Below are 22,313 nucleotides of genomic sequence, written 5' to 3' on the forward strand. Positions count from 1 at the left end.
GATCAGATCCAGGCAGCTCGGGGGTTCGTTAATGGCTTGCTCTCTCTCACACCACTACCATTCTCCCCTTCCACTCTCCCCCTCCCTCCGATCCTCTCCCTGATGACTCTCACTCAAGTAGGTATAACTACATGTTCTTTTGTTTGCCGCGGAATTTGCCACGGCTGTGAGCTGGAAGCATGATGATGATCATCTACTAATCTTGGTACTATCGATCATCTATCAATTACGGCATGCTGCATAACTAAGAGTCTCGGGTCTCAATCGGTTGTCCCTTACCCGGTCTTACTCCCACCCTCCAACACCCTCTTTCTCCGACCCCCTCTCTCATTAATACATTGAATTTGCTATCTGTACTTTCAATTCCCGTTTAGGAAGAATATGAGAGATCTGCTTCGTTGGGTTCCTTCGTACCCTTCCATATTACTTCTTTCTTAGCATTCGGGGGGTCTTGTTCTGGTCCAAGACGCCCACTCCGCATGCAGCGAACAGGGTTGGTTAGTTAGATTGGATTGACCTGACAGCGGCATACCTGGCTGGGCCAAGTAGGGCAGCATATCGGAGAAAATTCTACCCCGGCAGTAACCAATTATTACCCCCTCCCCGGCGAACCATAATCCTTCTCCCTGGCAGGCTGGGTCTTGCATGCGAATTATTACTTATCTTGGATCTCTCCTATTAGTCGTATCGTATTGTGTTGTGTCTCGACTGGTCATGAAATTCTCCACTCTAGGAGAGACGCTCGATCTCAGCCTCCCTGCCGGTCCTTATCTCTGCAAAGACAATTCTCTGGTACTTTGTTCTAACATCAAAGACTTGCTTAATCCAAGAAAATAGTCAATGGTATTTATTTTTGCTTTTTACGCCTGCTCGAATAGGAAAATTCAGGTCTCGTCTACATGTAGAAACTCAAATGTTTTGGGCCCCGTCTGTTGGTAAACGGGGAATGGAAGCAATGCATCCTCCCTTTGGTCCTTCCGGAGGCAGCATCAATAGGGGGTTGCGATAGGGGAGGGGAGAAAAGGGAAATTGACAGGCTGGAAACAAGAAAGTAAATAAAAGTGGGGCGAAGGAAAAGCAAAGGGAATGAAACAAGACCCGGTGTACAAGGATCCCCAAAAGGAGTCATCACCGTGGTAATGCCATTTCAACTTTCTGTCAACATGGGAGTGAGGGCAAGTCAGCTCATTTTCGCAGTCTATAGGCACGCATAAATCATCGGATGTCCGTCGAGAGCTACCAACGCAGTTCGGCAAACGTAGGGTCAGGCGCTCCGGACAGAACAATTCATCTGGGGCAAGTCTTTTCTGCTTCATTAACAGGTAAAACGAAAAATGAAAGGAAAGCTTTCCAAAAGCGTTTGGATCACATAGAGAAAGAATTGCAGAAACAACGGAATAGGAAAAGAGAAAAAGAGAAGGTAGGGAAATAGAAGAAATGACAAAAAGATGATAGAAAGTAAAGAATGTAAAGTAAGTGAGGAAAGAAATGGACAGTGACAGACACACAGCACGAGAGAAATGCGTGAAGGGTTCACAGGGACTGAGAGGGAAAGGAAACGACCAAAGACCTGCTAAGCGCACAGACTTTGGGAGTTGGAAAATCGACCATAAGAGCTACCATCAGCGGTGCGAGTCGAATAGACGGGGTCAAAGCCACTACTGTTAGAGTGCTGGTACAGGTGAGAAGCCAGCCGAGGGGGATGTTTCAGGTAATGCGGAGATTCATGCTGGTCATTACTCGTCACCAGAGATACCATCGACTCATACGGCTGGGGCAACCCATGGCCCGTCTCTTCGCTGGTTTTGGATACGGAATCGTACTCGAACGAGGGCGGTTGATGGCGAAACTGGCTTTCCGGCTTTCGGTTGTTCATAACGCTGTAGTTAGAGTCCTGATAGGTATCCATGCTGGACGAGCTTTTCATCGAGTCCATGGGATCCATGGTGTTGTCATTCATGAGCCCAATATCAAACGCCGATGACGAGGATGACGATATGTGCGGACTCTCGCTTAGCGGTGACTGGTCTGGTGCGGTCATTTGATGGTAATCTGTTCGACCGTAATGTGGCCCACCGCGCTGAGAGTGGTCGTACGGCATGAGGGCCAAGTGAGACCGTGCACCTTGTCCTAATCCTGGAGGTAGGACAGCCCCTCCACTTCCATCGCCAGAGCCACCGCTCCCTCCATCGGGGCCCATGCTTGTCGAACTATCGCGGCGGCCGTCTTTGTAATGGCCCGGAGACCGGCCCCGGACTACCATTGGATGCGAAAGTCGCCTGGCAATCCTGACCCATTGGGTCTCGGTACCTGGAACGGAACTGGCGACCTCAGCGTAGAGTTCAACGACTAGGTTGTAGTACTGCTGTTGGGCTCGCCGTTTCCCATTGTTCGCCGTCGCCTTCTGAAATTGAATCCGCTCAAACGTGTGCTGGGTTGGCGGTTGTGAAGGTTGGCCCGCTCCTGGGTAGCTATTGTAATCCAGCGACAACCCAGCCGACTGCGAGGCCAACGAAAACCCATGTTGACCGCTGTTTGGTGATGCACCATGGCCCAGAACCAAAGGCGTAGGTTGAGAGGGTTGCAATATGACCTTCCCCGGTTTTCTTTCCGATTGCTTGTCCCGCTTGGGGGTGTGTTGAACCAATTCTCGAACTTCCCCGACTTGTTGATTCACTACGGCGGAAATAGACATAGCAAATTTTATAATGCGATCTGGGCCGTGCTCGGACAGCTTCACATACAGTGGAGCGTTTGCCCACGGCTGCAACGTGAACGAACACGAGACTGAGAAATAGTTGCGTCTATAGCACGTCCACTTATCATCGACCTGGAAGAAACCTTTATGTATCTTGGCTTGTATTTCAGGATTGATTGTTTGGGCACCGGAGATGACCGGTTGAATCACCATAGTTTCGCCGAACGGAGGAGCATCGGCAACTGGTTGTGGCAAGCGTTGTTGGACGGCATCCATCAACATACTTCCCGATCCAATGTACACACTCGGAGGTCGATCCATAGTGCCCTCGATAACGCCTCGAGGCGTGGTTCCAAAGGGTGTGATCCTATTGATTTCCCCGAGACCTGTCAGAGGCCCTTGGAACGGTCCTCAATGGAGAGTGTACGCTCCCGGATACCCTTCATTTCGCCCCATAATGGAGGTACTTCCAGGAACGGTTGTCCCCTGTGATTGCAGGCTGGGTGACATGTTGGCGGGCGGCTGGCTGTACAGGTCCCAAAGTTTTCTTATCAATCGGTGCATGTCAACCAAGGATCAAAGATCGAGACAGACTTACAGTGGGGGCACCCGATGGGATCTGTAATCGGACATCCTATCGTATGACATTCCTGAAGAATGCGTATACAGTGAGGTCGACGAAGGAGAGAATGTTTCTGTAAAACACCACACCATAATGATGGAGGGCGCATATTAGCCGATGATGGGAATGCCGAGAGATAAATGAAAACGAACCAGAGCATGTGTCAGTAGGGCTCATGAGGATGGAGGTAGGAGACGTCGGAAAGCTAGAAGAACGGACCCAGGTCAGTATGTTGTTGCATCTGCTGGGTCTATGCCGAAAATAATCATCGAGGGTGACAGCAGAAGAAAAACAAGATATAGAACGCTTGGATCCCAACGCATCACGACCATACAGCATGTATAAATGAACCAGCGACGAGCTGTGCGGCCATCATTTGCGAGAGGGTATGCTAAAGATTCGGTAATGCGACCAGGGAGCAGCAGGTAGACGCATGCAAGCAGCAGTTTGGTATAGACCATTAAGGATGGCACTTTCACAGAAAGGGATAGGGAAAGTAGGAATAAAATAAATTCAAAAAAAGAAAGAAGGGAGCAATGACGAAAATGAATGATGAGAAATAGGCGCTCAAACGGAAAAGAAAAAAGGAAAAAAAAAGGGAAATAGGGAAACAAAATCAAATAAGGAAAACATGAATAAGAATGTAGAGCCACTTGACATCCCCAGGGCCAAAGCAAGTAAGTCAGAAAGATTCAGAAATAATCAAGATTGCCGTCACTATCATTAGCGTCAACAACACATAATAAAATCATCTTGATAATAATTAAGGGTAGGGGGTGGTAGGAGGTGAGAGGTGAGAAGAAATTAATAAAAAGGAAGAAATAAAAAAGAAAAACAAAAGAAAAAGGAATAGCCCCAAAAAAATAAGAATTATAATAATAATAACAGCAATACTAATAAAGAATAATAAATCAATCGAGGGCGTTGGGCCAACTATTCAGGTTATTCGGACTAGAAGGGAGAAGCTGTGACTAGTGGCTGCAAGCGGGCCAAGTGGAGCACAAGGGCAGTCCGAATTGAAAGACAACTTACGGTACCTCCTGCATCGCAGGCTGCTGTGTGTTGTATCGCAGGCCGTTGGTAGCTGGTATTGACACTGGCTGCGCCAGCGGGTGGCCAACAGCACCGCCCCTTCGGATATTTTCCTCCTCATCCATGGAAAAGCCTGTCGAACTTGAAAATGGTCTTGACGTCCCTGTATAGTCCCCGTCGGTGTTTATCGGGCCGTCCAGTGGAAAGGTGCTTTGCAGGAGCGTTGCTAAGAAAGAGCTCATGATTAGAATGCATTGCCAGGTCCCATTCGAGAGCGAGGAGAATCAAAGCGCAATACTTGAGTGAAGAAAAGAAAGATGTAGAACGAAAGTATCAGATGCACGTATCAATAACAATGCGAAGAAGAAAGGAAGCCGAAAAGAACGAAAAAAGAAAGGATGCAAATTATCTGATCAGACCGGTATGAAATAGGGACCCCCATCCCTGTCGACCGAGGAAACAGTATCTCCTGATGTCATTATAATACCAGAGGAACGAAGAGCCTGAAATGGTGTAACCAAGTAGAAGAGCTTGAGATGCGAAAAGGAAGAAATAAACGTCACCCCGGATGTAGATCGCCTGTCAGAAGCAAATCGCAATCAGGTCACGAGTGCAAAGCCCGCTCCTCAGATCGTATCTTGGAAAGAATGGCGGTAATAAAGAAAACCATACCCGTGACAAAACCCAGTCCCCAACAGTACTAAAATGAAGCGAGCCCACTCACAGTGATTCATTTGCGAACTTGCGACAGTCAACTAGCAAGCTGCCGGTAAAAAAGATTTTCAAAGACAAGGTAGATCAGTGAACCAGGGTATCTTGGCTTAGCAAGCTAGACGCAGGAGACCGATTCGCGTCTGGGACCCTTGAAATCAACGCAAACTAAAGCACTAAAAGTACGCCCGGCGAGCGCTAGGCTTGGGCGGCGCCCCAACAGGGGTATGCTAGAAGCTGAAAAGGCGAGAGCTAGCGAAAGGTGTTAGTGAGGTAGTCTATTGGACCTGCAACCGCGCGCCTTGACATACACTATCGCTCTTGTTCGGAGGTAATGGAAAATGGTATGATCCCTGGTATAGCGACGCGCTTCTATAACACCGTCAGTGACTCAAGTAACCGCTAAAAGGAATCCAACACAGGCGAGTGTGGACCTTCCAAAATCCCCTAAAGAATGACGAAGGCTGAGTAGTGCACTAAGTAAATCTGCTTCGATGCTCTTGTAGCTGATCAGGTATTTGGTCCCAGTGAGGTGGACGGCATGTTCATGTTAAAGGGGCGGACAGAGAGGGGTAGACGGAACTGATCTATGACAGAATAGAAGAAGCCAAACAAAAGAGGAAATTCCGTGGGGTTGAGGAGAAGGGGGAAAAAGAAAGAAAGAAAGGAAATGATCAAAAAAAAAACATAGCAAGCATCCGTAAGTACTGGTTCTCAGCGTTCCATGTTCGCCACACCAACCATGCCGAAGAAGATCTCTCAACGGCTTGCTAGGTAAACCTTACAATGAAGATAGAGTGTAACAAGTGCTGTCAAGGCATAAGCTTACCGACACCACGGTGTAGTGATCGGTGATAAGTGGCTTGGTTGAAAAAAAAGATGTAGGGTTCAAGACAAGAACCTTTGAAGGAGCAAGTGGCAGCGGAAGCATTTCAAACAACGGAATAGTGATGGAAGCACTCAACAGGGTACAAGAAGAAGAATAGAAGCGATGAATATGGATGAGGTCAGAAGCGAGGCAAGGGCAGAGAGAAGATAGATATGCATGTGCCATAGGCTTGGTGCAGAATCCAAAATGTTATGAAAAATGGCAGACTCACATGTATCAATTGGCAGATGATGAGCAAGTTGAGTGAAGAGTGAGGAAGGTTATTTTGCATCTACCACTGCAGCTTTCAATTTTGAGATGCAACCCTATATGTATGTATATCGGCTATCCCAATGTTCCGCTTGTCCACGTCAAGGAGATAACTGTTGGGCTCAGGGCTCCAATTTGGCCTCTCGGTGGATTAATCAGGAATTCTGACAAAGAAGATGGAGAAATGGGTCGCAGAGGCCTGTTAGCCGCGCTGCAGAACGAGCAGTTGACTGGTAAAATGGCCCTGGACCGGCAATCGAGGGATCTGGTCGCTTGATATCTGTTTCCCGGTGTTGGATGAAAAACCACTTCCTTCATGTCATGGTATTTTCTCCTGCTCACACCAACACGACGCCCACTTTCTCCGCTGTCTACCTAGCCTGGCCCCTTTGCGGCGACCAATGAGCGATCCTGGTAAGATGCGGCGGAAATGTCTGCAGAAGCTCGTTGTGCACAAGCCCTGAGAGCTTCAGGTTGCCAATTTAAGCTTGAAAGCGAATACCACTTTCGCCACGAGTTTGCTGTTGAGTTTCGTCGAAGCCAGGGTCAAAGACATTTGTTGTTTCCGATCCATGACTGAACAGAAGAAAAAGAAAAGAAACGGACTACAATGGGTGCTGCCTTTGGGATACGCTTGCGCGAATAGAAAAGGCGCTCTTTTGTTTTTCTTCCGTTTTCCATTTTCGTCCCTGCGGCGCACTCCTCCCCTCCTCTCTCCGTTCATTTCCAGAAAAATAAAAATGCTTCGCTCTTTTTTTGAATACTCCTTTTTTTTTTTTCTTCTTGTCTTTTTTTTTTCTCTATTTGAGATATTTCTAATTGTTTTGGTGGGTGGAGTGGGCAACTGCCTTCCTGGCTGATAATGGGTGTATCAACTAAATGGCGCGCGAAAGGGATAAAAAAGAGTTTTGGACCCTGTCGAAACCGTTGGAGAGACACGGCATTCGTTGAAATCCATGTTACATCCCCATGGTCCACGTCTAGGCAGACTTCAAGGCTGCACAAACTCAAGAGCAGAATGGAGACCAACCTGGACATGGTTCAGCCGGCGGCATGATTGGTGAACTGTCCATACTCCATACAGAACATCACCGGCAAAGTCAGCTGTCCTTAGTGTGAACACCCGGCGAACGGCAAAGTGCAGCAAAACAAATTAGAATGGTGCTAGAACGGATTAGTAGCGACGATCATCACTCCGGGAATCGTGCAGACCCCAGTCGCATGACGGAGACTGTTGATAACTACTGAGCTTGGGCAGATGCAGACAACCAATAGCTTTCAAGGCCATTGACGAACGGTTGATGTACTCCGTAAAAATTTGTACAGTCTCAGACAGGGACTGTGGACCCAAAAAAAGAATCCATGTTCTAGGCATGAGCTCCGGCCTTGGATGCTCTCAAGAGGATCTCGGGTGCTTGAGGCACGAGCAGCAGTAGCTCTTGCATGAATGAGAGATCAGGCGATCGACATGTTCGATCCAACGGTTGTTTTAATTTATTCTTGTTATTTTTTTATTTTATTTTAATATTTTTTTTTCTCATTACCGTATGGTGGTTTGTTCACTCACCGACATGGGTTTGAACGCTTTGGAAACGATTCGAATCCGAAATGCGGCCAATACAAAGAGCAGTGCGTAGTCATGGCCCGCCCCATACACACTAATCGGTTGGAACTTTTGGCTGTACTAGTAATAGTTAGGTAGTTAGGAAATATGCTCTAGCAACAATGATACCTTCTTCCAGTCACACCACCCTTGCCCGATACGGAGGAAGTAACATTTGCTGTAGGGAGCACACGGCATTGTTTTCTAGAATCGATAGGATTCACTGATTGGTGAGAGGGCAAAGGAGACCGCCGAAACTGAAGCGGGAAAAAAAAAAATACTTGATAGATACGGAAGAGTGGTCTCTGGTATCCCAGCCAGTGGGGGTGGGCGTGAGTATGTTCTTTCTCTCTTCTTTCCTTTTTCTTTCCTTAATTTTAATTGGTTTTATTTTCCCCTTTTCCTTTTTCCTCTTATTTTCTGACTTCCTTTCCTGATCCGGTGAAGGATTAATATGTGGCTGCATGATCATCCAGGCTTGCAGGAAGCTAGTTGGTTGAGATGTGATATGCACCGTGCTGAAAAAAGTAGCCAAGGATGTATAATTGGTGGAGAACCAGTGCTAGGTTTTTATTTGGGAGCCATTTGTTGGAGGCCTGTATAAGGGTATGAAGTCCCTAATGGACGGAGGGCGAATGTCGTGCAGGATGTGTCCGCGGGATGCGGCGCGAATCCCATAGTAACCTTGAACCAGGGGGGCCTAGAGACGGAGGTTGCATTTCAAGCCAGGGTAAGCCCCATTAGCACGTTGAATGGAGCCTGTCGGGGGGGTTTGATGTCCAAGGGTAGGGCGTCAAAGACCCATAAGATCCAAATTTCTTCCTAGACAGGATACTGCTGATCGGCCATGATGGCTGAGGTATTGGTGATATCGGCAAAGGGACGAACTTTCTTCAGAAGATATCAGAAACAGAGAGAAGACTGCCATAAAATGAATTTCTTTCCAAATGGTGAACATCTCTGGAATCTGTTTGTGGAGTGCTTGATTTCCCTGCTTATTCTTTCCCCTTTGAATTTCGTGCGCCTGGTTCGGCGGCCACACCAAAACATGAATCGGGATCCGCATCGTGACGCTAAACCCAACCCGACCGAAGGCACGTGCCCCGCATGGGGTCTACCCCAAAGAGTATAGCGGCATACCTGTATGGACCTTCTTCTTACAACAATTGAGTCTTCGACCATCCACCCCGTTATCGTCCTTGTCCTTGTCTCCTCCATCCATCCATTCTTATTGTTATGGCATCCAAATGACTAGTAGTCTTGCTGTTGGGGCCACCAGAAAACCTTGTTTAGGCAACGGTCCTCGGCCATGCGTGATGATTCTCCTCCTTCCCGTCTATAATAGGCATGCCCAGATTGATGCCATCCACGATGGCCGCCTACACAATAGCAAAAAGTTTATTGCTTGCTGTCTTGGCCGCCATTCACAGCTTGATCTAGAGTCCACTCTTACCCGTGGGGACTGATCAGCGAATCACAGGGTATCATCTTATGGAGACACAAGTTACCGTGACTCGTGGGAAGCAGGCCTGCTCCCACTCCGAAGGAACCCTTCTCCACTACCGATGTCCATAGTGAGTAAACTTGTTTAAAGTAATTTCTTTTTCTTTGTCTCAACTGGCTCCAGCCTTTTCTTGGTTAAGAGAGGCCCGTCCGTCCGGAAACCCGTCCCTATTAGAGTTCGAGCAAGGTCCCATTCAAGACCGTGGCTTCTAGCCTATCCGGGAATGTGTTGGACCTGTCCTAGGGTTGCCCGTGCTAACATTTTGTGCATCTGGAGTACTTCCGATTGACTCGCATCCTAGTGTTCCAGGAGCAATAGCTGCGACACACTCTTCTTCTCACCTGCTGACTTTACTACCGCACTGGTGGCTGATACTCTCTGCGGACGGCACTCCTGTACGACAATCGACTAATTACCTTTATAACCCATAATAGAGCGAAGGGACAGCTATGGCATGCTTTGATCTGCAGCTGGCCGATATTACGGTTTGGACCATCAAGATAGTCCGCACATCGGTTGTCATGTCAATTAAAGCAGCTGAGCTCATCTTGAGTCCAGAACAGTCGGCTTTAATTTCCGGGATCCCCTAATGTTCCCACGTTTGAATGAACCCTTGGCGGGCCTTTAGTGCCCCAACTTCAGCTGCCCGACGAATTGTGATTTTCACTTTGCATCTGGCCCCATTCATTCAATTGCTCTCAACGGACCATCACATCGAGAAGATGGTCTCGACGAGGTCGACCGTGTTCCTTCTGCTAATGTGCAGGTACAGGACATTTCAGATAGATACGATTGTTCTTGGCGTCCCAGAGCACAAGCTGTCCAATATATTCTCATGAACTACTATAATGGGTGCACAAGTATCACTGCAACGCGTGTCATAGCCGACAACTTGCGCTAAATTCGCTGTAACCTCGGACCCGAAAGTATTCATGCGGTCTGCATAGGCTCTGGTCAGCCACTTGTACGATTTTTTGATTGCCTTCAACTAGGATTCTTTGTCAGGCAAGGTCAGGTGTAGTCCTATTGTAAGGGACCCTTTGCTTGGTGAGTATGGCTCTCTTTGGTCTTGCAATCACCTGTAGTGAGATGCTGGCCTTGTTAGGGATATCGCCCTGCTACTTGTCAGCTACAAGGGATTTCGTTCTTGATTTCCGCGATATTTCTCTTCCTTACTAATTGCAATATGCATCTGATTGTTCGACAAAGCACGCTGTAACTACGAATAGGCCTACATACCTCTCTGTGGGTGCGCTCGCAAGCCGGGGCATCTTTACCACATCCAGCCTGTCTGTGCAACTTGTCAGGCTATTAGTCAGTCGATCAATGATCTATGCTGGTGTCCTTCATCGGTGCATAGTACAGCCCAGTTGCAAAATTGATGCGAGTGGTGCTAGGATGCATTGAATAATGATGCCCTATCTTTCTTGATCCCTTTTGCCTGTCCATGGTGGTATGGCTTGACAGGTAAGCTGTATACTATTCTCAGGCCATGACTGACGTGTTCCCAGCCTCAGCAGTATCCCCTAGTATGCAGCGTACGGAGAGCGGCACGAATAAATCTAGCAACGAAAAAGAACCGAGAAAGTCGCCGGTGGCTGTGAGGCGTATGCCTGCATGAAGTCTGATGATGGACCAGCCATAGAATTGGATGTGCCAAACAGAATGTGATGAAAGGGCGGCCGTCATGCCTGATTAAGCGGTAGTGGCAATGGTGACGTTGATGGAGCTTCAGCCAACGGACTGGCATGTCCAAGTGCACGAGGACACAGAGCGGGCAGTGGAAGCCCATCTGCCAGTCCTGTACGCTCCTTGAGTTGCACAGAATGAAGCCAGAGGGTCTGTCTCAGAGCCAAGAAAGGCTAGTTTCAGGACTTGCTGGAGACTCCCCCCAACGATACACAAAACCATTGTTGACAACTTTCCGTTCCATACCCGTTTTCATGCAATGTAACCAGCCATCTGGACACACGGAACCATTCACAATCCTTCCGAGCAGCGAAAGCCCCGGGCTGTGAACGAGGATTACACGAAGCCAAATTGATTTTGACTGGAGATCGAAACCACTGGCCTGGCGCCACGCTCTGATTAGTCCCGTGCATCCATCTGTATGCTAGGAGAAGCCGTCCTCTAGCCCGGAGGTCATGGGCGGCTCGATATCGATCTCACATCTGGTCATGCTCTCCATACAAGGTTGAGTCGTCTACTCGAGCAATGCGTCGTTCCCGCTTGCTATGCCGATTTTCTTCCCTAGCCAGACACACATGCAGAGCTGCCTTGCCGATGACACTCATGACGAAGCTCATACAAAAACGCTACTAGCCAGCCTTCCATCTTTACCAAACGACTACACAGGCACCCTTCGGTATTGTCATGATCAGTGTCCCGGCATCCCTGACGTCCCTAGACAGCTAGCTGTTGACCCCCGAACCACCTACACACTGACCGTGATCTTGGCTCGTTGGTCCGCACTCTGGAGACCCATGGTCATTATCCACCATGCATCTCGTCTCTGCAAAGCCTGATCAGCACAGTCAATGCTGCCTTGTCGCGTCCCGGGTGGCTCAAATCCAGGCCTTCCTGACACATGCCGCCAAATCAGAGGAGCTTGTCAGCTAATACGCATCGAGTCATCTTAGCAAGGATCTAATAACCAATTACCCGAGATATACCAAGCAAGAGGCTCTACAACATCCACCATATGATTGAAAAGTAGACCCCAGCCAGGCTGTCAGTACTGAACGGACGATAATACGGAGCATTACCCCAATAGCCAATAAAACCTGTTCCTCCCCGTCCTAGAACCTGGACAGCACTACTAGGTTCCCAAGTAAGCAGGACCGAACCTTTACCTAACTACTCTACTCCATGTAGTGTGACTCGAACGAGCAAATTGAAATACTTTTGTTTTTTGGGGTTGAACCTTCTCCCTCGATCTAAGTATACTTCCACCCGCGATCGATCAATGCACGGAAAAGTAAACAAGGAAAAGAGGGCTTGCAAGCAAGCTTGCCTTGCCTTGCCTTGACTTGCAACTCAGCATGATAAATAGACACATAGAACCGGAAAAGAGTAGTGCGTGAATAAGACAAATAGACCACGCTGCTTTTCTTCGTATCAAATCGACCCAAAAAGCAAAGAGAAGACGACACACGCACACACATTGGGATGTCCTCCCCCATTTTTTTTCTTCAGTAATCATCATTATCGATCGGATCATACAGTACAAAGAAAAGTAGTCAATAGATGAGATGAAGATCTTCTTCAGCCATGGAAAGTGTGGATGGATGGAGAACCCGCCTGCCAGACGAAAAGAGACCCAAGGGTGTCATGTCATGATACGTACGGAAAACCAAGAAGCAAAAGAAGAAGTTAATAAGGAGGAGAATAAAATGGGAAGAAAAAATGGGAATTGGAAATTGGAGAAATCTAAGTGGCACGCTTGGCGAATTCGACGCGCAGGATAAGGTGACGGTAACCGACTAGATGAAGAGGAAATGTTAGTTGCGATTCCGATAACTTGCTTTGCTGCTGACATTGCAACGATGGCGGAAAAAAACAAAACAGAATATGACGAAAAATGGAAACGTAACCGGGAGGGATAACTTACAGCCATCCATCTTCTCGCAAGCACGTGCAGCATCGCTCCGATCCGCAAAGCTGATGAAAGCGAAGCCCTTGGCTCTCTGGGTTTCTCTGTCTCTGGCAAGGAAGACTCTGGTGACACGACCGAAGCGTTCGAACAGATCCCGCAGTTCTCCTTCCTCTGCCAACTCGCTCACCTGTTTGGGTTTATTGTCAGTCAGTGATGTGTCCGTGGGAAGCAAATGCAATAGAAGCAAGGAAATTAGAGGAAGCTGATTGCTGTTCTCATGACATCCATGTGTCTGCCCGAAAGGGCTGCTGCCTCTTTCTTTCTCCCTCTGAACGACACCAATAGGAGTGTTTAGAGGGCAAAGGGAGGGCAGAGCAGGCAAGGGAAAGGAGGAGAGAAAGAGACAGAAAGAGGAAAACTAGCATCCCCTGTCCCTCGACCCCTCCCCCAACCCCTCCGGGGAGACCAGCAAATAGCCAAACACAGAACAGTAAATCAAAACAAGGAGGGGATGGGAAAACTCACGTTCGTAACTCTCAGAGTCGCCAAATCATCCTTCTCATACTTGCCAGCCATTCTCTCTCCGCCACCAGCAGCACCCTTCCGCAGATGAGGGGGCACGTAGCTAGAAGTACCAGCACCCAAAGCGCCAGCAGCCGGAGAATCCTCATCACCAGCCTCTCCACCAGCAGTGGGCTCGTCGACAGGAGCCATAGTATCCTTGAAGGGACAGCGAGCAGTAAAGTGCTCGCCACTGCAAATACGACACTTGACCTTCTTGTCCTTCAGCTGATCCTTCACACTGCCCTTCTCGCCACCGTTCTTCTCCGCCTCAGCCGCCTGAAGCTTCCAGTTGACGCTGGGCCGGAAAACAATGTTCTCACCCACGGAGGTCGTATCGAACGAAGGTCCGGGCGCGTTGCCCTTCTCCAGACCGAACTTGGCCCAGGACCTCCGCTCCGCGACCTGCGGGTTGACATGTTCGCGCACAACGGTCGTTTTGATCCGGCGGGTCACCTTCACCTTCTTGCCTTCGTCGTTGAATCGGTAGGAGACGATCGTCTTCGTGCCATCTTTGTTGGTCGTGATTTGCTGCGGGGGGAGAGCGGAGGGGTCGTCGAACTCCTCGTCGTCGGCCCAGTCGGCGCGGCTGGAAAGTGGAAAAAGGTCCTGGTCAGATTTTCTTTCTTTCTTTTTCTTCTTTTTTGTCGCTTCGTGGCCCTGGTTTTTTGGGGGTGGGGAGTTTCCGCTTACTTTCCAAGCTTCGACATTGTGCGTGTGATGGGGGGGGGTTGATGATGTCGCCGATTGTTGCTGAATTTCTGGATTTCAGCGAAAGATGCAAGATCCGTTGTGGATTTGTTCGGCGCGGCAAATGGCCTGTGGCGCATGCAATCTGTGGCTGGTGCTTCGGTGCCTGGATCACGTGATACACGGGACAATGGCTACAATTGGTATGGATGCATCGAACGTCATTTTATCATCAAGCAGGTCTTTTTGTAGATTTTCTTTAACTTTAGATACATATTAGACAGCATATTAGTTGGAGAATTGACTCAATGGTTATCTAGATTTCTCGCTGCTAAAATAGATCAGAATGTCGACAACGCCTAACGCAAGTGTTCGTCCTTCAATGGGTAACCATTCTTCTTTTCGTCCTACTTCTAAGCTCCTTAGCAAACGATTGACTAGTTTTTGTCACTGAGATATGGTGGTAGGATAATGTCCAAAGGAAAGCTCATAAAGGTTAACGGTCAAACGTATTCGGCTTTGACGCTTCCATGATTGCAGCCTTCATACCAGAACATGTATTCACAGTGAGCGGAATAGTACACCGCATGGATTTGAAATCCGATCGTGTAGTAGAGCTCGTTATCTGCACCATGGCAGATTGGGATGCGATTCTTTTCAATCTGATTAAGGATTGGATTCAACTTGGCATGTTGCTTCACGTCTAAGAACGAAATGTCAATAACTCATAATCATCATCCATAATCAGCTACACGAGAGTACTCACGGCGATTGAAGTACAACGGTGGCTTCTCACCCATAGGAGTATCGAGCCTGTAGAGATTGACGCGGATTGAGTCGAATGTGCCGTCCTTGGCAAGCTTATGCTGAGACCAGTTCGTCTTAATGGCCTTCGCTTCTTCGATATCGTCCCCCTGAACTTGTTATCAAAGACCAGAAGTGTGTTCGAATATCGGTCCATACCTTGGAAACAAACCAATGCATAACATCAATATAGAACTTTCCTTCTTTGGCATTCCAGTACCTGGAATTATTAGGCCACTGGGACGAAGAAATGGAAGACGGATGCTGGAACACATTGAGCAGGCAGTCGCCACTTACTTCTTCTTTGCATCATGCACTTTATCAATGAATCTAGTCGAACAAATCATTCCATAGTTTTCCCTTGCCTTTCGGGAATCGACGTATGTTTTTATCTCTGTGTCGGAAACCTCCCCAAGAGTCTTCGTCAACGCGCCTCTGACAACAGCAGTCCAGCCGTCAACTGGTGCTATCACTTCGACTTCAGGAGAGAAGCAGTCGCGAAGATATGTGCGAAGGTATGGGCTCTGTCCAAACCCTCCAACCAGGAAAATTGCTTTTACCTGAGCGTCAGAGGTCTCGATCTGCTCTCGGACAAGGTCCTCAATGTCTCGTAGGATAGGCAAAAACAGTTGCTGCATCTCTTGGCCAGTAACTCGGAATCGGCCGCGACGAACCCCGACTTCCTGGCTGTCTGCTATACCTGGAACAGGGAACATGAAGTAATCGTCTGTATTTCCACTGAAAGTTCTTTTAGCGACAGTTTCAAATCGATGCATTGCTTCATCCAGTGTATCCCTGTCCCAGCCAGGGAGGGAGGAGAGGCGGTCATTTAGCATCTCTTCAAAGCGTCTGTTGACAAAGGTGCTTCCACATAGAGATCCAGTACCGGGTGCTTCCTCCTTTAGACGCATATTAGGCGATAGCTCGATGATTGTGAATGTGATAAGATCGACAGTGCCCCCTCCCGCGTCACAAAGAACGATGGTGTCTCCGACCTCCAGTCCATGAGGACTAGAAGCACGAAGGGAAAGTATAGCAGCAGCTTCAAGCTCAGATACTATGCGTACTTTGGATGCTTCTCCAAAACCTGCCTTTTCTGCGCAGGACATTGTCGTCATCTTTGCTTTATCTGACCAAATTGCAGGCACTGTGATGACGAATTCAAAGCCCGTACTGTCCAGTGAACTACCAAGCTTCAGCTTTAATATGCCAACAGCATGTTCGCGAAGGCAGCGGAGGTAATCCGTCACAACATCTTCTGGCGATGAATGATAAGGGACTGGAATACGACGACAATCATTGTAAGTTGCAGACAATCGAGATCCGACCCCAAGCTTATGGTCAGGAACAAGGCCGAGTTTGATCCATTGGACTCGAGGCATGCTGTCGAGAATCTGAAATCCCCATAGACATTTCTTTCCGGACTTAGCGTACTCATAGGTGACCTCGCTGGGTACCTTTTCACTAGTCAGCCCATCACATGTGTCAGAAGTATTCTGTGGCCATTGGTTGATAATGTAATGAGTATCTGGCTGAGGAAGGCATCAGTAATATGACCCCAAAGACGGTAGCAGTGTGCTTGACAGACGTCACTCATTTGACCCCAGGCTATCCCAGAGTATGTGGTACCAAAATCCACCGCGATGACGATAGTCCTCTTATTGGAAGAACCGGCCATTTCCCCAATTTTTGTAGCTCGTTTGACTGGTGCAGAATGACTGGTTCTTACGACAGGATGGTCCCAAGCACAGAATGACGAACCAAATGCACTTCGCCCAGGTTCCCTGCGAGAAAAAGGTGACAGTAAGATTGAGATGAACACTTGGTGATTCTGTATTGGAAGAATTTACCTTGTAAGCTTCGCTTAGGCGTTACCTTGTAAACACAGTGGCTGGAAACCTCATTCACCCAAGTACGTGTTCCTTGGGTCCTGAAAGGAAAAGTCTACGACAATTCACTACCAGGTCATATAGTACCTGACTTGACAAGAACTTTCCTCCACACCGGATTCTCTGAGTTAGTATCATATCTCCTTCCTCTATTGTGCTTTCCAAAACATCGATTCCATCCCATAGTCACTCCCTTTCAACTAGTAAGAGCCGAATTGACAATGGAAAATGTAGGTATCGTGAGTCGAAAGGGAAATAGACAATTTTCCTATCTGTTTGGCACAATATCTGATCAATACACAGGAAAAGGCCAAGCACACAAGTCAAAATAGACCAGTCAATGTCACTCAAACCTTGAGTAACAGAGATAGAGAAGGTCACTGTGAGCTCGACTTGATGCGACTCTATGACCGTGTGGGGAAATTATCAGAGTCACTGGGCCATGAGCTATCCACCCTCAGATGTGTCTCTGTTGACGGAAGAGACACCATAGGCTTGATGCGACAGGAGAACGCCAAATTGAAGAAATGTAACCAGACTTTAGAAGAACAGTTGCAAGACTGTCAAGCCAGGATCCTCAAATTCTCTCTATCGAGCGACTTGAGCGACACCACTGTTATGCAAGAGTTCGTTAAGATCCGGGACAACCTCTCCAACTGGATTGAAGGGCTTCCAGAAATTTGCGCGGACTTTGATACTCAATTGGAATGCGCGTTGGAAGGTTTCCAATGTTATCTTTATATATTTGGAGGCATGAATAGCTATCCGCAAGGTACCCTTGGGGTTCAGTCTGAACTATTGATGCATATAGTATTCCGTCGTCTCGAGGCAGGACTGCTCAAGGCCTCAGTCCCCGGGATGCCGGCATCGGAGGAGGCGCTCTTAAGTGATCTTCATGCGGGAATGGTCTCACTACAGTCCAAGAGAGGTAAGCAACATGGGAAGCAGTATGAGGTACAGCCCCCAGAGTCGCTAACGCTGATAGATGTCGAGAGTTTAACCCTTTGGAGAACGAACACCATTAGGGCTTATGTTGCTTGCCAAAGATATGAAAAAGGTGTCAATGAGGAGTTCAAGGATATAATTAATGATTTACACGACCTTTTCTGGTGGTTCAATTTTGAACCCCACGTCAATTGGAACAGTAAAATGGACAGGTTGGCGGCTGATATCTTGAAGCCAGCTGCAAGTCTCGCAACCAAGATGAGCAGCTCGCCCTCGGAATACAGGTGGGAATGGTATGGCAAGGCATACTTTCCTCAAGGTGTCGTACGCAAGCAGCACATGGAACAGTTCATCGTGCAAGACGCCCGCACCCATAATCGAATTCCTATAGCCAATATTGAATCTTTGCCGGCTGAAACCCCGATAGGCGAGCTCTTTGTCATCGTTTTTCCGGCACTGTTTCGCTGTGCGGATGGTGGACACGAGGACATTCAGATTGAGAAAGCCGTTATTCTCATTCGTGCAAACGAGGAGTTGCAAAGACAGAAGAGATCGGAAAACGAATCACGCATGTTTGGCAAAACTATTCTCCAGATGTTCAAGGATTCTGCCCTAGGACAGCCGAGCTGAGGAAGTGTGTTGTGTTGACAAGAGAGTAACATCATGCATCACTCATGATGGAAGGAACAATTGATAAGCTATGATGGGATAGTACGGCACTACTAGACATGAGATCACAAGGCCTTAAGTTTCATGGATTACAAATGAATCACAATATTTCTCAGATACACTTCTGCATATTTCATTCATCTCCGGCACATCTGCACGGAATGGTATATTAAGATCAAGGATTACATCTATATACATAAAAGTCCAGCCAACATCATGGAAAGCAGCCAGACAGGTTCCGTACCACGGAACCGACATCATCATCCATCGTCGATTCCCAAAGGAGACATGCATAACAACCAAGTCCAACCCAAAAATTTGTATCCCAAACACATACCCTTGTTTTTAACGAACAAGATAAAGAGAAAAGGTAGAAAAATCGACATGAAGAAAAAGAAACGCATTTACCGACCCAGCATTTTCAGCTCAATGGGTCTCAGAACGGAATGCACGACGAAAGAAAAGAGAAGAGCCAACTCGAAACCGACATCACCATTACCAGCATGCTTGGCGATGGGACCAGTGTACCACGTCTCACTCATGCCCGTGACCATACCTGCGACACCGAAAGCAAAGGAGATGCAAGCGGCGATACCATAGGGCAGCTTGTTGGGCTTGTCATATGTCTCGGGGCGATATCCGGAGAAACCACGGCGAACGATGTGGTCAGCAAGAGCGACACCGGAGTAGATGGCCAGCCAATAGGCGATGAAGTCCATTAGGTTTTCCAGAACCTCTTCGAAGTGGGAATAACCGGGGATGGCGACGGCGATGGAGACACCAGAGGCAAGGAGGACCCAGATGAAACGGGGAACGCGCTGGGAGTAGCGGCTCAGGACCTGGAGGGTCAAGGAGACGGAGTAGATGTTGGGGCAGTTGTTGGCGATGATGGACAGAGACAGAATCACCAGACAGAACTTGCCGAATCCGCCGACGGGGTCAAGGACAGCGCCCAGAAGACCTCCGTTTCCAGACTCGCTATAACCACGGGCGTACTTGTTGTCTCCGCCATTGATGGAAGTGGCGGTCATGACGGCAATACCCAGGAACTGGGTGAAGAGAAGAGGGGGGATCAGACCTCCCCAGGCGGCGAAGAAGATCTTGCGGCGGCTGCGGTTCGCGGGCTGGTAGACGGTGTAATCGGCGGCGTAACTGGTCCAGCCAGTGGCGAAACCATAGACAGTCGCACCGTAAGACAGGCAAGAGCCGAGCTCAGAGGTTCCAGTTCCCATGGGGAGGTTTCTGAAGTCACCGGAGTGGGCGAACAATCCGAACACGATCATGAAGACAATGAAGGTGGGGATCCAGCTGTAGTATTCGTACAAGTGGACGACCTTGATCCGGCGAAGGTGACGAAGAGGGTGCAGATGGCGATGATCAAGATGCCTGCAAATCCAGGAACGTCGGAGTTCACAGCATTGAGAAGCTGGGCGCCGACGATGGAGTTGGCGGCGGACCAGCCCAAACAGGAGAGAACGTTCAGAAGAGCAACTGTAGCAGAGGATATAAGCATCTGGTTATGATATCAATATTGTCAGAGAAACTTACTGATCTTGGTAGGCCAGTAACCAAACCAGAACCGGGAAAGCACCATCTGGCGCAGACCGAAGGCGGGACCAAAGCAGGAGAACCAGCAGACAGTCAAGACACCCAGCAGGTTGAAGAAGAAGCAGACGAGGATGGCATCGACGAAGCCGAGAGCGAAGGTGGAGTAACCAAGCACGCCGATAGCGAAAGAACTGCTCACCATGTTGGCCGCCAGCCACTGCGACGGGTCAGTTTGGGAGGGCGGTCTTGGAGCAGCCGACGAGAGAGCCGACGGAGACGAAAGCACAAGGCAAACAAGAGTTAGGAACACACCATGCTGCTGATATTGAAGTACGACGTGTCAGTCCGTTCATTGTCCGGGACACGTTCGACACCTCGCTGCTCAATATTGAGCTTCCCCGCCAACCGTTGCAGCTTAGCGTACAGCGAATTGCCGTACATAAAACTCTCCCCGGGGACAGCGCCATCGCTGCTGTCATCCATGGGCGTTTTGCCCACCTGGGGGGCTTTTTCGAGATCGGACTCGACTCCTCCGAACATGGTGTTGGGAATGGAAAGAGGTACGCGTATATCTCAACGGCGCAAAATTTAAAGTTGTACCGACGTCGGGATAAGAAACCCTCAGTCAGGAATCAAGTAGACTTGATAATAAAGTCTTTTGGAACTCTTGAATACGAGAGCTGTAAAGCTCAGGTACCAAGTATAGTTCAAGGAGGGAGGGGAAGGGAAGGGAAAGGAGGAGACGGAAACCACATCTTTCTTTTTTCTTTCTTTCTTTCTCTGCAGGAGAGCGTGGGAGGAGAGCTCCTAATATGTGTTCGGAGGCAACGAGAATTTCTTCTCACACCCACCGTGACGAGGCCCACCCCACGAGATCCGAACGAGTATCAGGCACGATGATTGATCGCTTCTGCACCGACGGAGAAACGCCGCCGCGACCGCGTAACAGCTTCCCATGGGCTCAGCTCCTGTCGCGTGTTCCGGCGGAGGTCCCAGCCCTGGCCTGGTCCGCCTTTCTTGTTTCGAGAAAAAACTCTCACGTTTACTTTCTCCTTACGGGCTCCACCGCCGCCAACTTGTCTTAGCTTAGCCCTAGTGCGCACAAGCTTATGCTGCCACCAATGAGATGCAGCATAGCCCCACCTCCTTCATTGTCATTGGAGTATATAAGGCTGGGCACATGGTTAAGCACCACATAGATCGCAGAAATTATCAGCAGCCCGTCTCTGATTGGATACCTATCTTGCCAGGACCGAGTGGGTCTGGTGGCGAAGGAACCCACGCTGATAAGGTCTCGCCTGGTGATAGGCACACCTGCGCCCGTAACCCTGAGAGATTTGATAATGATAACACCTCAGGTTCGTTAGGTATTTCGGTTTGTACGGCTTACCGCGATGCCTGCAGCTGGTCTCCCCCCAAGGCTAACCATCTCTGTCAGGCCCGATAACCACCTATCTCATGGTGTTGATTATCATCACCCCGGACTGTCAATTAGAATGCTAGGGGGTGTTGATATCATTCCTGCAGTCGGTCAACGCCGAAAGGCGCAGGAACTCTATCGTTGCCCTGCTTACTGCATGTAGACTTGCCACCGTTGCCTCATCGCAAACATTTTATTACTCCGTTGTGTAGTCATGGGGCCACAGGCACTGGGCTGATCAACGCAATAATTATGCCACGATCGCCAGTTTGTAAGAAAGAAGTCAAATACCAGCCTGAGGCATTCAAATCCAAAAACATCATCAAAATCAACAATGACAGAAGCAGCTATCTTTTCCCCAGACTTTGCTGATACCCCGCGTCATCGGAAACCTACGAAGAGTTGTGCTTCGGGCTGACAGGGAAGCGGTGATCGCCGCCGCCTCTAATCGCTATCACCAAGTTCTGCCATGTGCCAGCCCGTCCGCGAAGCTTCAGCTAAGCATATCTGCGCCGAGCGATGTAGACTTGGCAAGCAGACATGTGAAGTTGGATGCTGTTGATTGGGGAGAGGACATGAGCTCATAGCTAACCATGCATAGGCCCTGATTGGACGCTATGCAGCCCAGATAAGGGCCTTCTCGTCCATATCTCTGGGATGCAATAGTTGCATGATACGAACCCCTTAGCGCGGGAGCCCTTAGATTACTACTGCCAGGTCATAGCAGCATCGACCCCGGAATGTCTGCCTGTTCTGGCCACAGCCGTCATCAGATTGAGCGATGATTCTAGGTCGAGTCTGGAGGATGGAGTGTATCTATCCTCCACCTGGCACCTGACACCTATCGTCATGGAAGGCTAACACACATTCTAGAACAAAGATAG

General features: G+C 48.7%; 13 protein-coding genes across 13 annotated transcripts; 4 read left to right on the forward strand and 9 right to left on the reverse strand.

Annotated features, from left to right (window-relative positions):
• Positions 1–2: 2 nt before the first annotated feature.
• An16g05180 (hypothetical protein) lies at positions 3–1,316 on the reverse strand (the record flags this gene model as incomplete). The annotated part of the gene is made up of 4 exons (XM_059745133.1): positions 3–99; positions 280–322; positions 415–473; positions 1,099–1,316. 4 exons carry the CDS (start codon positions 1,314–1,316, stop codon positions 3–5), a joined length of 417 nt encoding a protein of 138 aa, XP_059606551.1.
• Positions 1,317–1,573: 257 nt separating this feature from the next.
• An16g05190 (uncharacterized protein) lies at positions 1,574–3,346 on the reverse strand (the record flags this gene model as incomplete). The annotated part of the gene is made up of 3 exons (XM_001397790.3): positions 1,574–3,084; positions 3,176–3,224; positions 3,308–3,346. 3 exons carry the CDS (start codon positions 3,344–3,346, stop codon positions 1,574–1,576), a joined length of 1,599 nt encoding a protein of 532 aa, XP_001397827.3.
• A 605-nt stretch (positions 3,347–3,951) lies between these two features.
• An16g05200 (hypothetical protein) lies at positions 3,952–4,658 on the forward strand (the record flags this gene model as incomplete). The annotated part of the gene is made up of 4 exons (XM_059745134.1): positions 3,952–3,997; positions 4,104–4,113; positions 4,394–4,517; positions 4,614–4,658. 4 exons carry the CDS (start codon positions 3,952–3,954, stop codon positions 4,656–4,658), a joined length of 225 nt encoding a protein of 74 aa, XP_059606552.1.
• Positions 4,659–6,276: 1,618 nt separating this feature from the next.
• Positions 6,277–7,489, reverse strand: An16g05210 (hypothetical protein; the record flags this gene model as incomplete). Its single annotated transcript, XM_059745135.1, has 6 exons — positions 6,277–6,535; positions 6,577–6,661; positions 6,704–6,777; positions 7,116–7,190; positions 7,277–7,310; positions 7,414–7,489. 6 exons carry the CDS (start codon positions 7,487–7,489, stop codon positions 6,277–6,279), a joined length of 603 nt encoding a protein of 200 aa, XP_059606553.1.
• A 79-nt stretch (positions 7,490–7,568) lies between these two features.
• On the reverse strand, positions 7,569–8,270 carry An16g05220 (hypothetical protein; the record flags this gene model as incomplete). The annotated part of the gene is made up of 4 exons (XM_059745136.1): positions 7,569–7,700; positions 7,769–7,880; positions 7,934–8,008; positions 8,086–8,270. The coding sequence occupies 4 exons, from the start codon at positions 8,268–8,270 to the stop codon at positions 7,569–7,571; spliced, it is 504 nt and encodes a 167-aa protein (XP_059606554.1).
• Positions 8,271–9,051: 781 nt separating this feature from the next.
• An16g05230 (hypothetical protein) lies at positions 9,052–10,255 on the forward strand (the record flags this gene model as incomplete). The annotated part of the gene is made up of 7 exons (XM_059745137.1): positions 9,052–9,245; positions 9,332–9,371; positions 9,452–9,494; positions 9,585–9,703; positions 9,779–9,870; positions 9,951–10,074; positions 10,193–10,255. The coding sequence occupies 7 exons, from the start codon at positions 9,052–9,054 to the stop codon at positions 10,253–10,255; spliced, it is 675 nt and encodes a 224-aa protein (XP_059606555.1).
• A 54-nt stretch (positions 10,256–10,309) lies between these two features.
• Positions 10,310–11,219, reverse strand: An16g05240 (hypothetical protein; the record flags this gene model as incomplete). The annotated part of the gene is made up of 4 exons (XM_059745138.1): positions 10,310–10,423; positions 10,548–10,599; positions 10,810–10,932; positions 11,053–11,219. The coding sequence occupies 4 exons, from the start codon at positions 11,217–11,219 to the stop codon at positions 10,310–10,312; spliced, it is 456 nt and encodes a 151-aa protein (XP_059606556.1).
• A 254-nt stretch (positions 11,220–11,473) lies between these two features.
• An16g05250 (hypothetical protein) lies at positions 11,474–12,009 on the reverse strand (the record flags this gene model as incomplete). Its single annotated transcript, XM_059745139.1, has 4 exons — positions 11,474–11,609; positions 11,668–11,702; positions 11,755–11,888; positions 11,970–12,009. 4 exons carry the CDS (start codon positions 12,007–12,009, stop codon positions 11,474–11,476), a joined length of 345 nt encoding a protein of 114 aa, XP_059606557.1.
• Positions 12,010–12,737: 728 nt separating this feature from the next.
• On the reverse strand, positions 12,738–14,174 carry An16g05260 (uncharacterized protein; the record flags this gene model as incomplete). The annotated part of the gene is made up of 4 exons (XM_001397797.3): positions 12,738–12,790; positions 12,919–13,090; positions 13,429–14,053; positions 14,158–14,174. The coding sequence occupies 4 exons, from the start codon at positions 14,172–14,174 to the stop codon at positions 12,738–12,740; spliced, it is 867 nt and encodes a 288-aa protein (XP_001397834.1).
• Positions 14,175–14,657: 483 nt separating this feature from the next.
• An16g05270 (uncharacterized protein) lies at positions 14,658–16,340 on the reverse strand (the record flags this gene model as incomplete). The annotated part of the gene is made up of 4 exons (XM_001397798.3): positions 14,658–14,857; positions 14,921–15,068; positions 15,118–15,178; positions 15,256–16,340. The coding sequence occupies 4 exons, from the start codon at positions 16,338–16,340 to the stop codon at positions 14,658–14,660; spliced, it is 1,494 nt and encodes a 497-aa protein (XP_001397835.3).
• Positions 16,341–17,068: 728 nt separating this feature from the next.
• An16g05280 (hypothetical protein) lies at positions 17,069–18,422 on the forward strand (the record flags this gene model as incomplete). Its single annotated transcript, XM_059745140.1, has 2 exons — positions 17,069–17,077; positions 17,151–18,422. The coding sequence occupies 2 exons, from the start codon at positions 17,069–17,071 to the stop codon at positions 18,420–18,422; spliced, it is 1,281 nt and encodes a 426-aa protein (XP_059606558.1).
• A 443-nt stretch (positions 18,423–18,865) lies between these two features.
• Positions 18,866–20,549, reverse strand: An16g05290 (uncharacterized protein; the record flags this gene model as incomplete). Its single annotated transcript, XM_059745142.1, is given in 3 exon segments — positions 18,866–19,952; positions 20,010–20,226; positions 20,322–20,549. Coding segments are annotated over 3 exon segments (1,532 nt in total), but the record flags the coding sequence as incomplete, so codon positions are not given.
• A 272-nt stretch (positions 20,550–20,821) lies between these two features.
• On the forward strand, positions 20,822–22,290 carry An16g05300 (hypothetical protein; the record flags this gene model as incomplete). Its single annotated transcript, XM_059745143.1, has 6 exons — positions 20,822–20,998; positions 21,106–21,367; positions 21,414–21,539; positions 21,656–21,696; positions 21,792–21,986; positions 22,096–22,290. The coding sequence occupies 6 exons, from the start codon at positions 20,822–20,824 to the stop codon at positions 22,288–22,290; spliced, it is 996 nt and encodes a 331-aa protein (XP_059606560.1).
• Positions 22,291–22,313: the final 23 nt, after the last annotated feature.

The sequence above is a fragment of the Aspergillus niger genome (assembly GCF_000002855.4).
Source record: "Aspergillus niger supercontig An16".
Lineage (NCBI taxonomy): Eukaryota > Fungi > Ascomycota > Eurotiomycetes > Eurotiales > Aspergillaceae > Aspergillus > Aspergillus niger.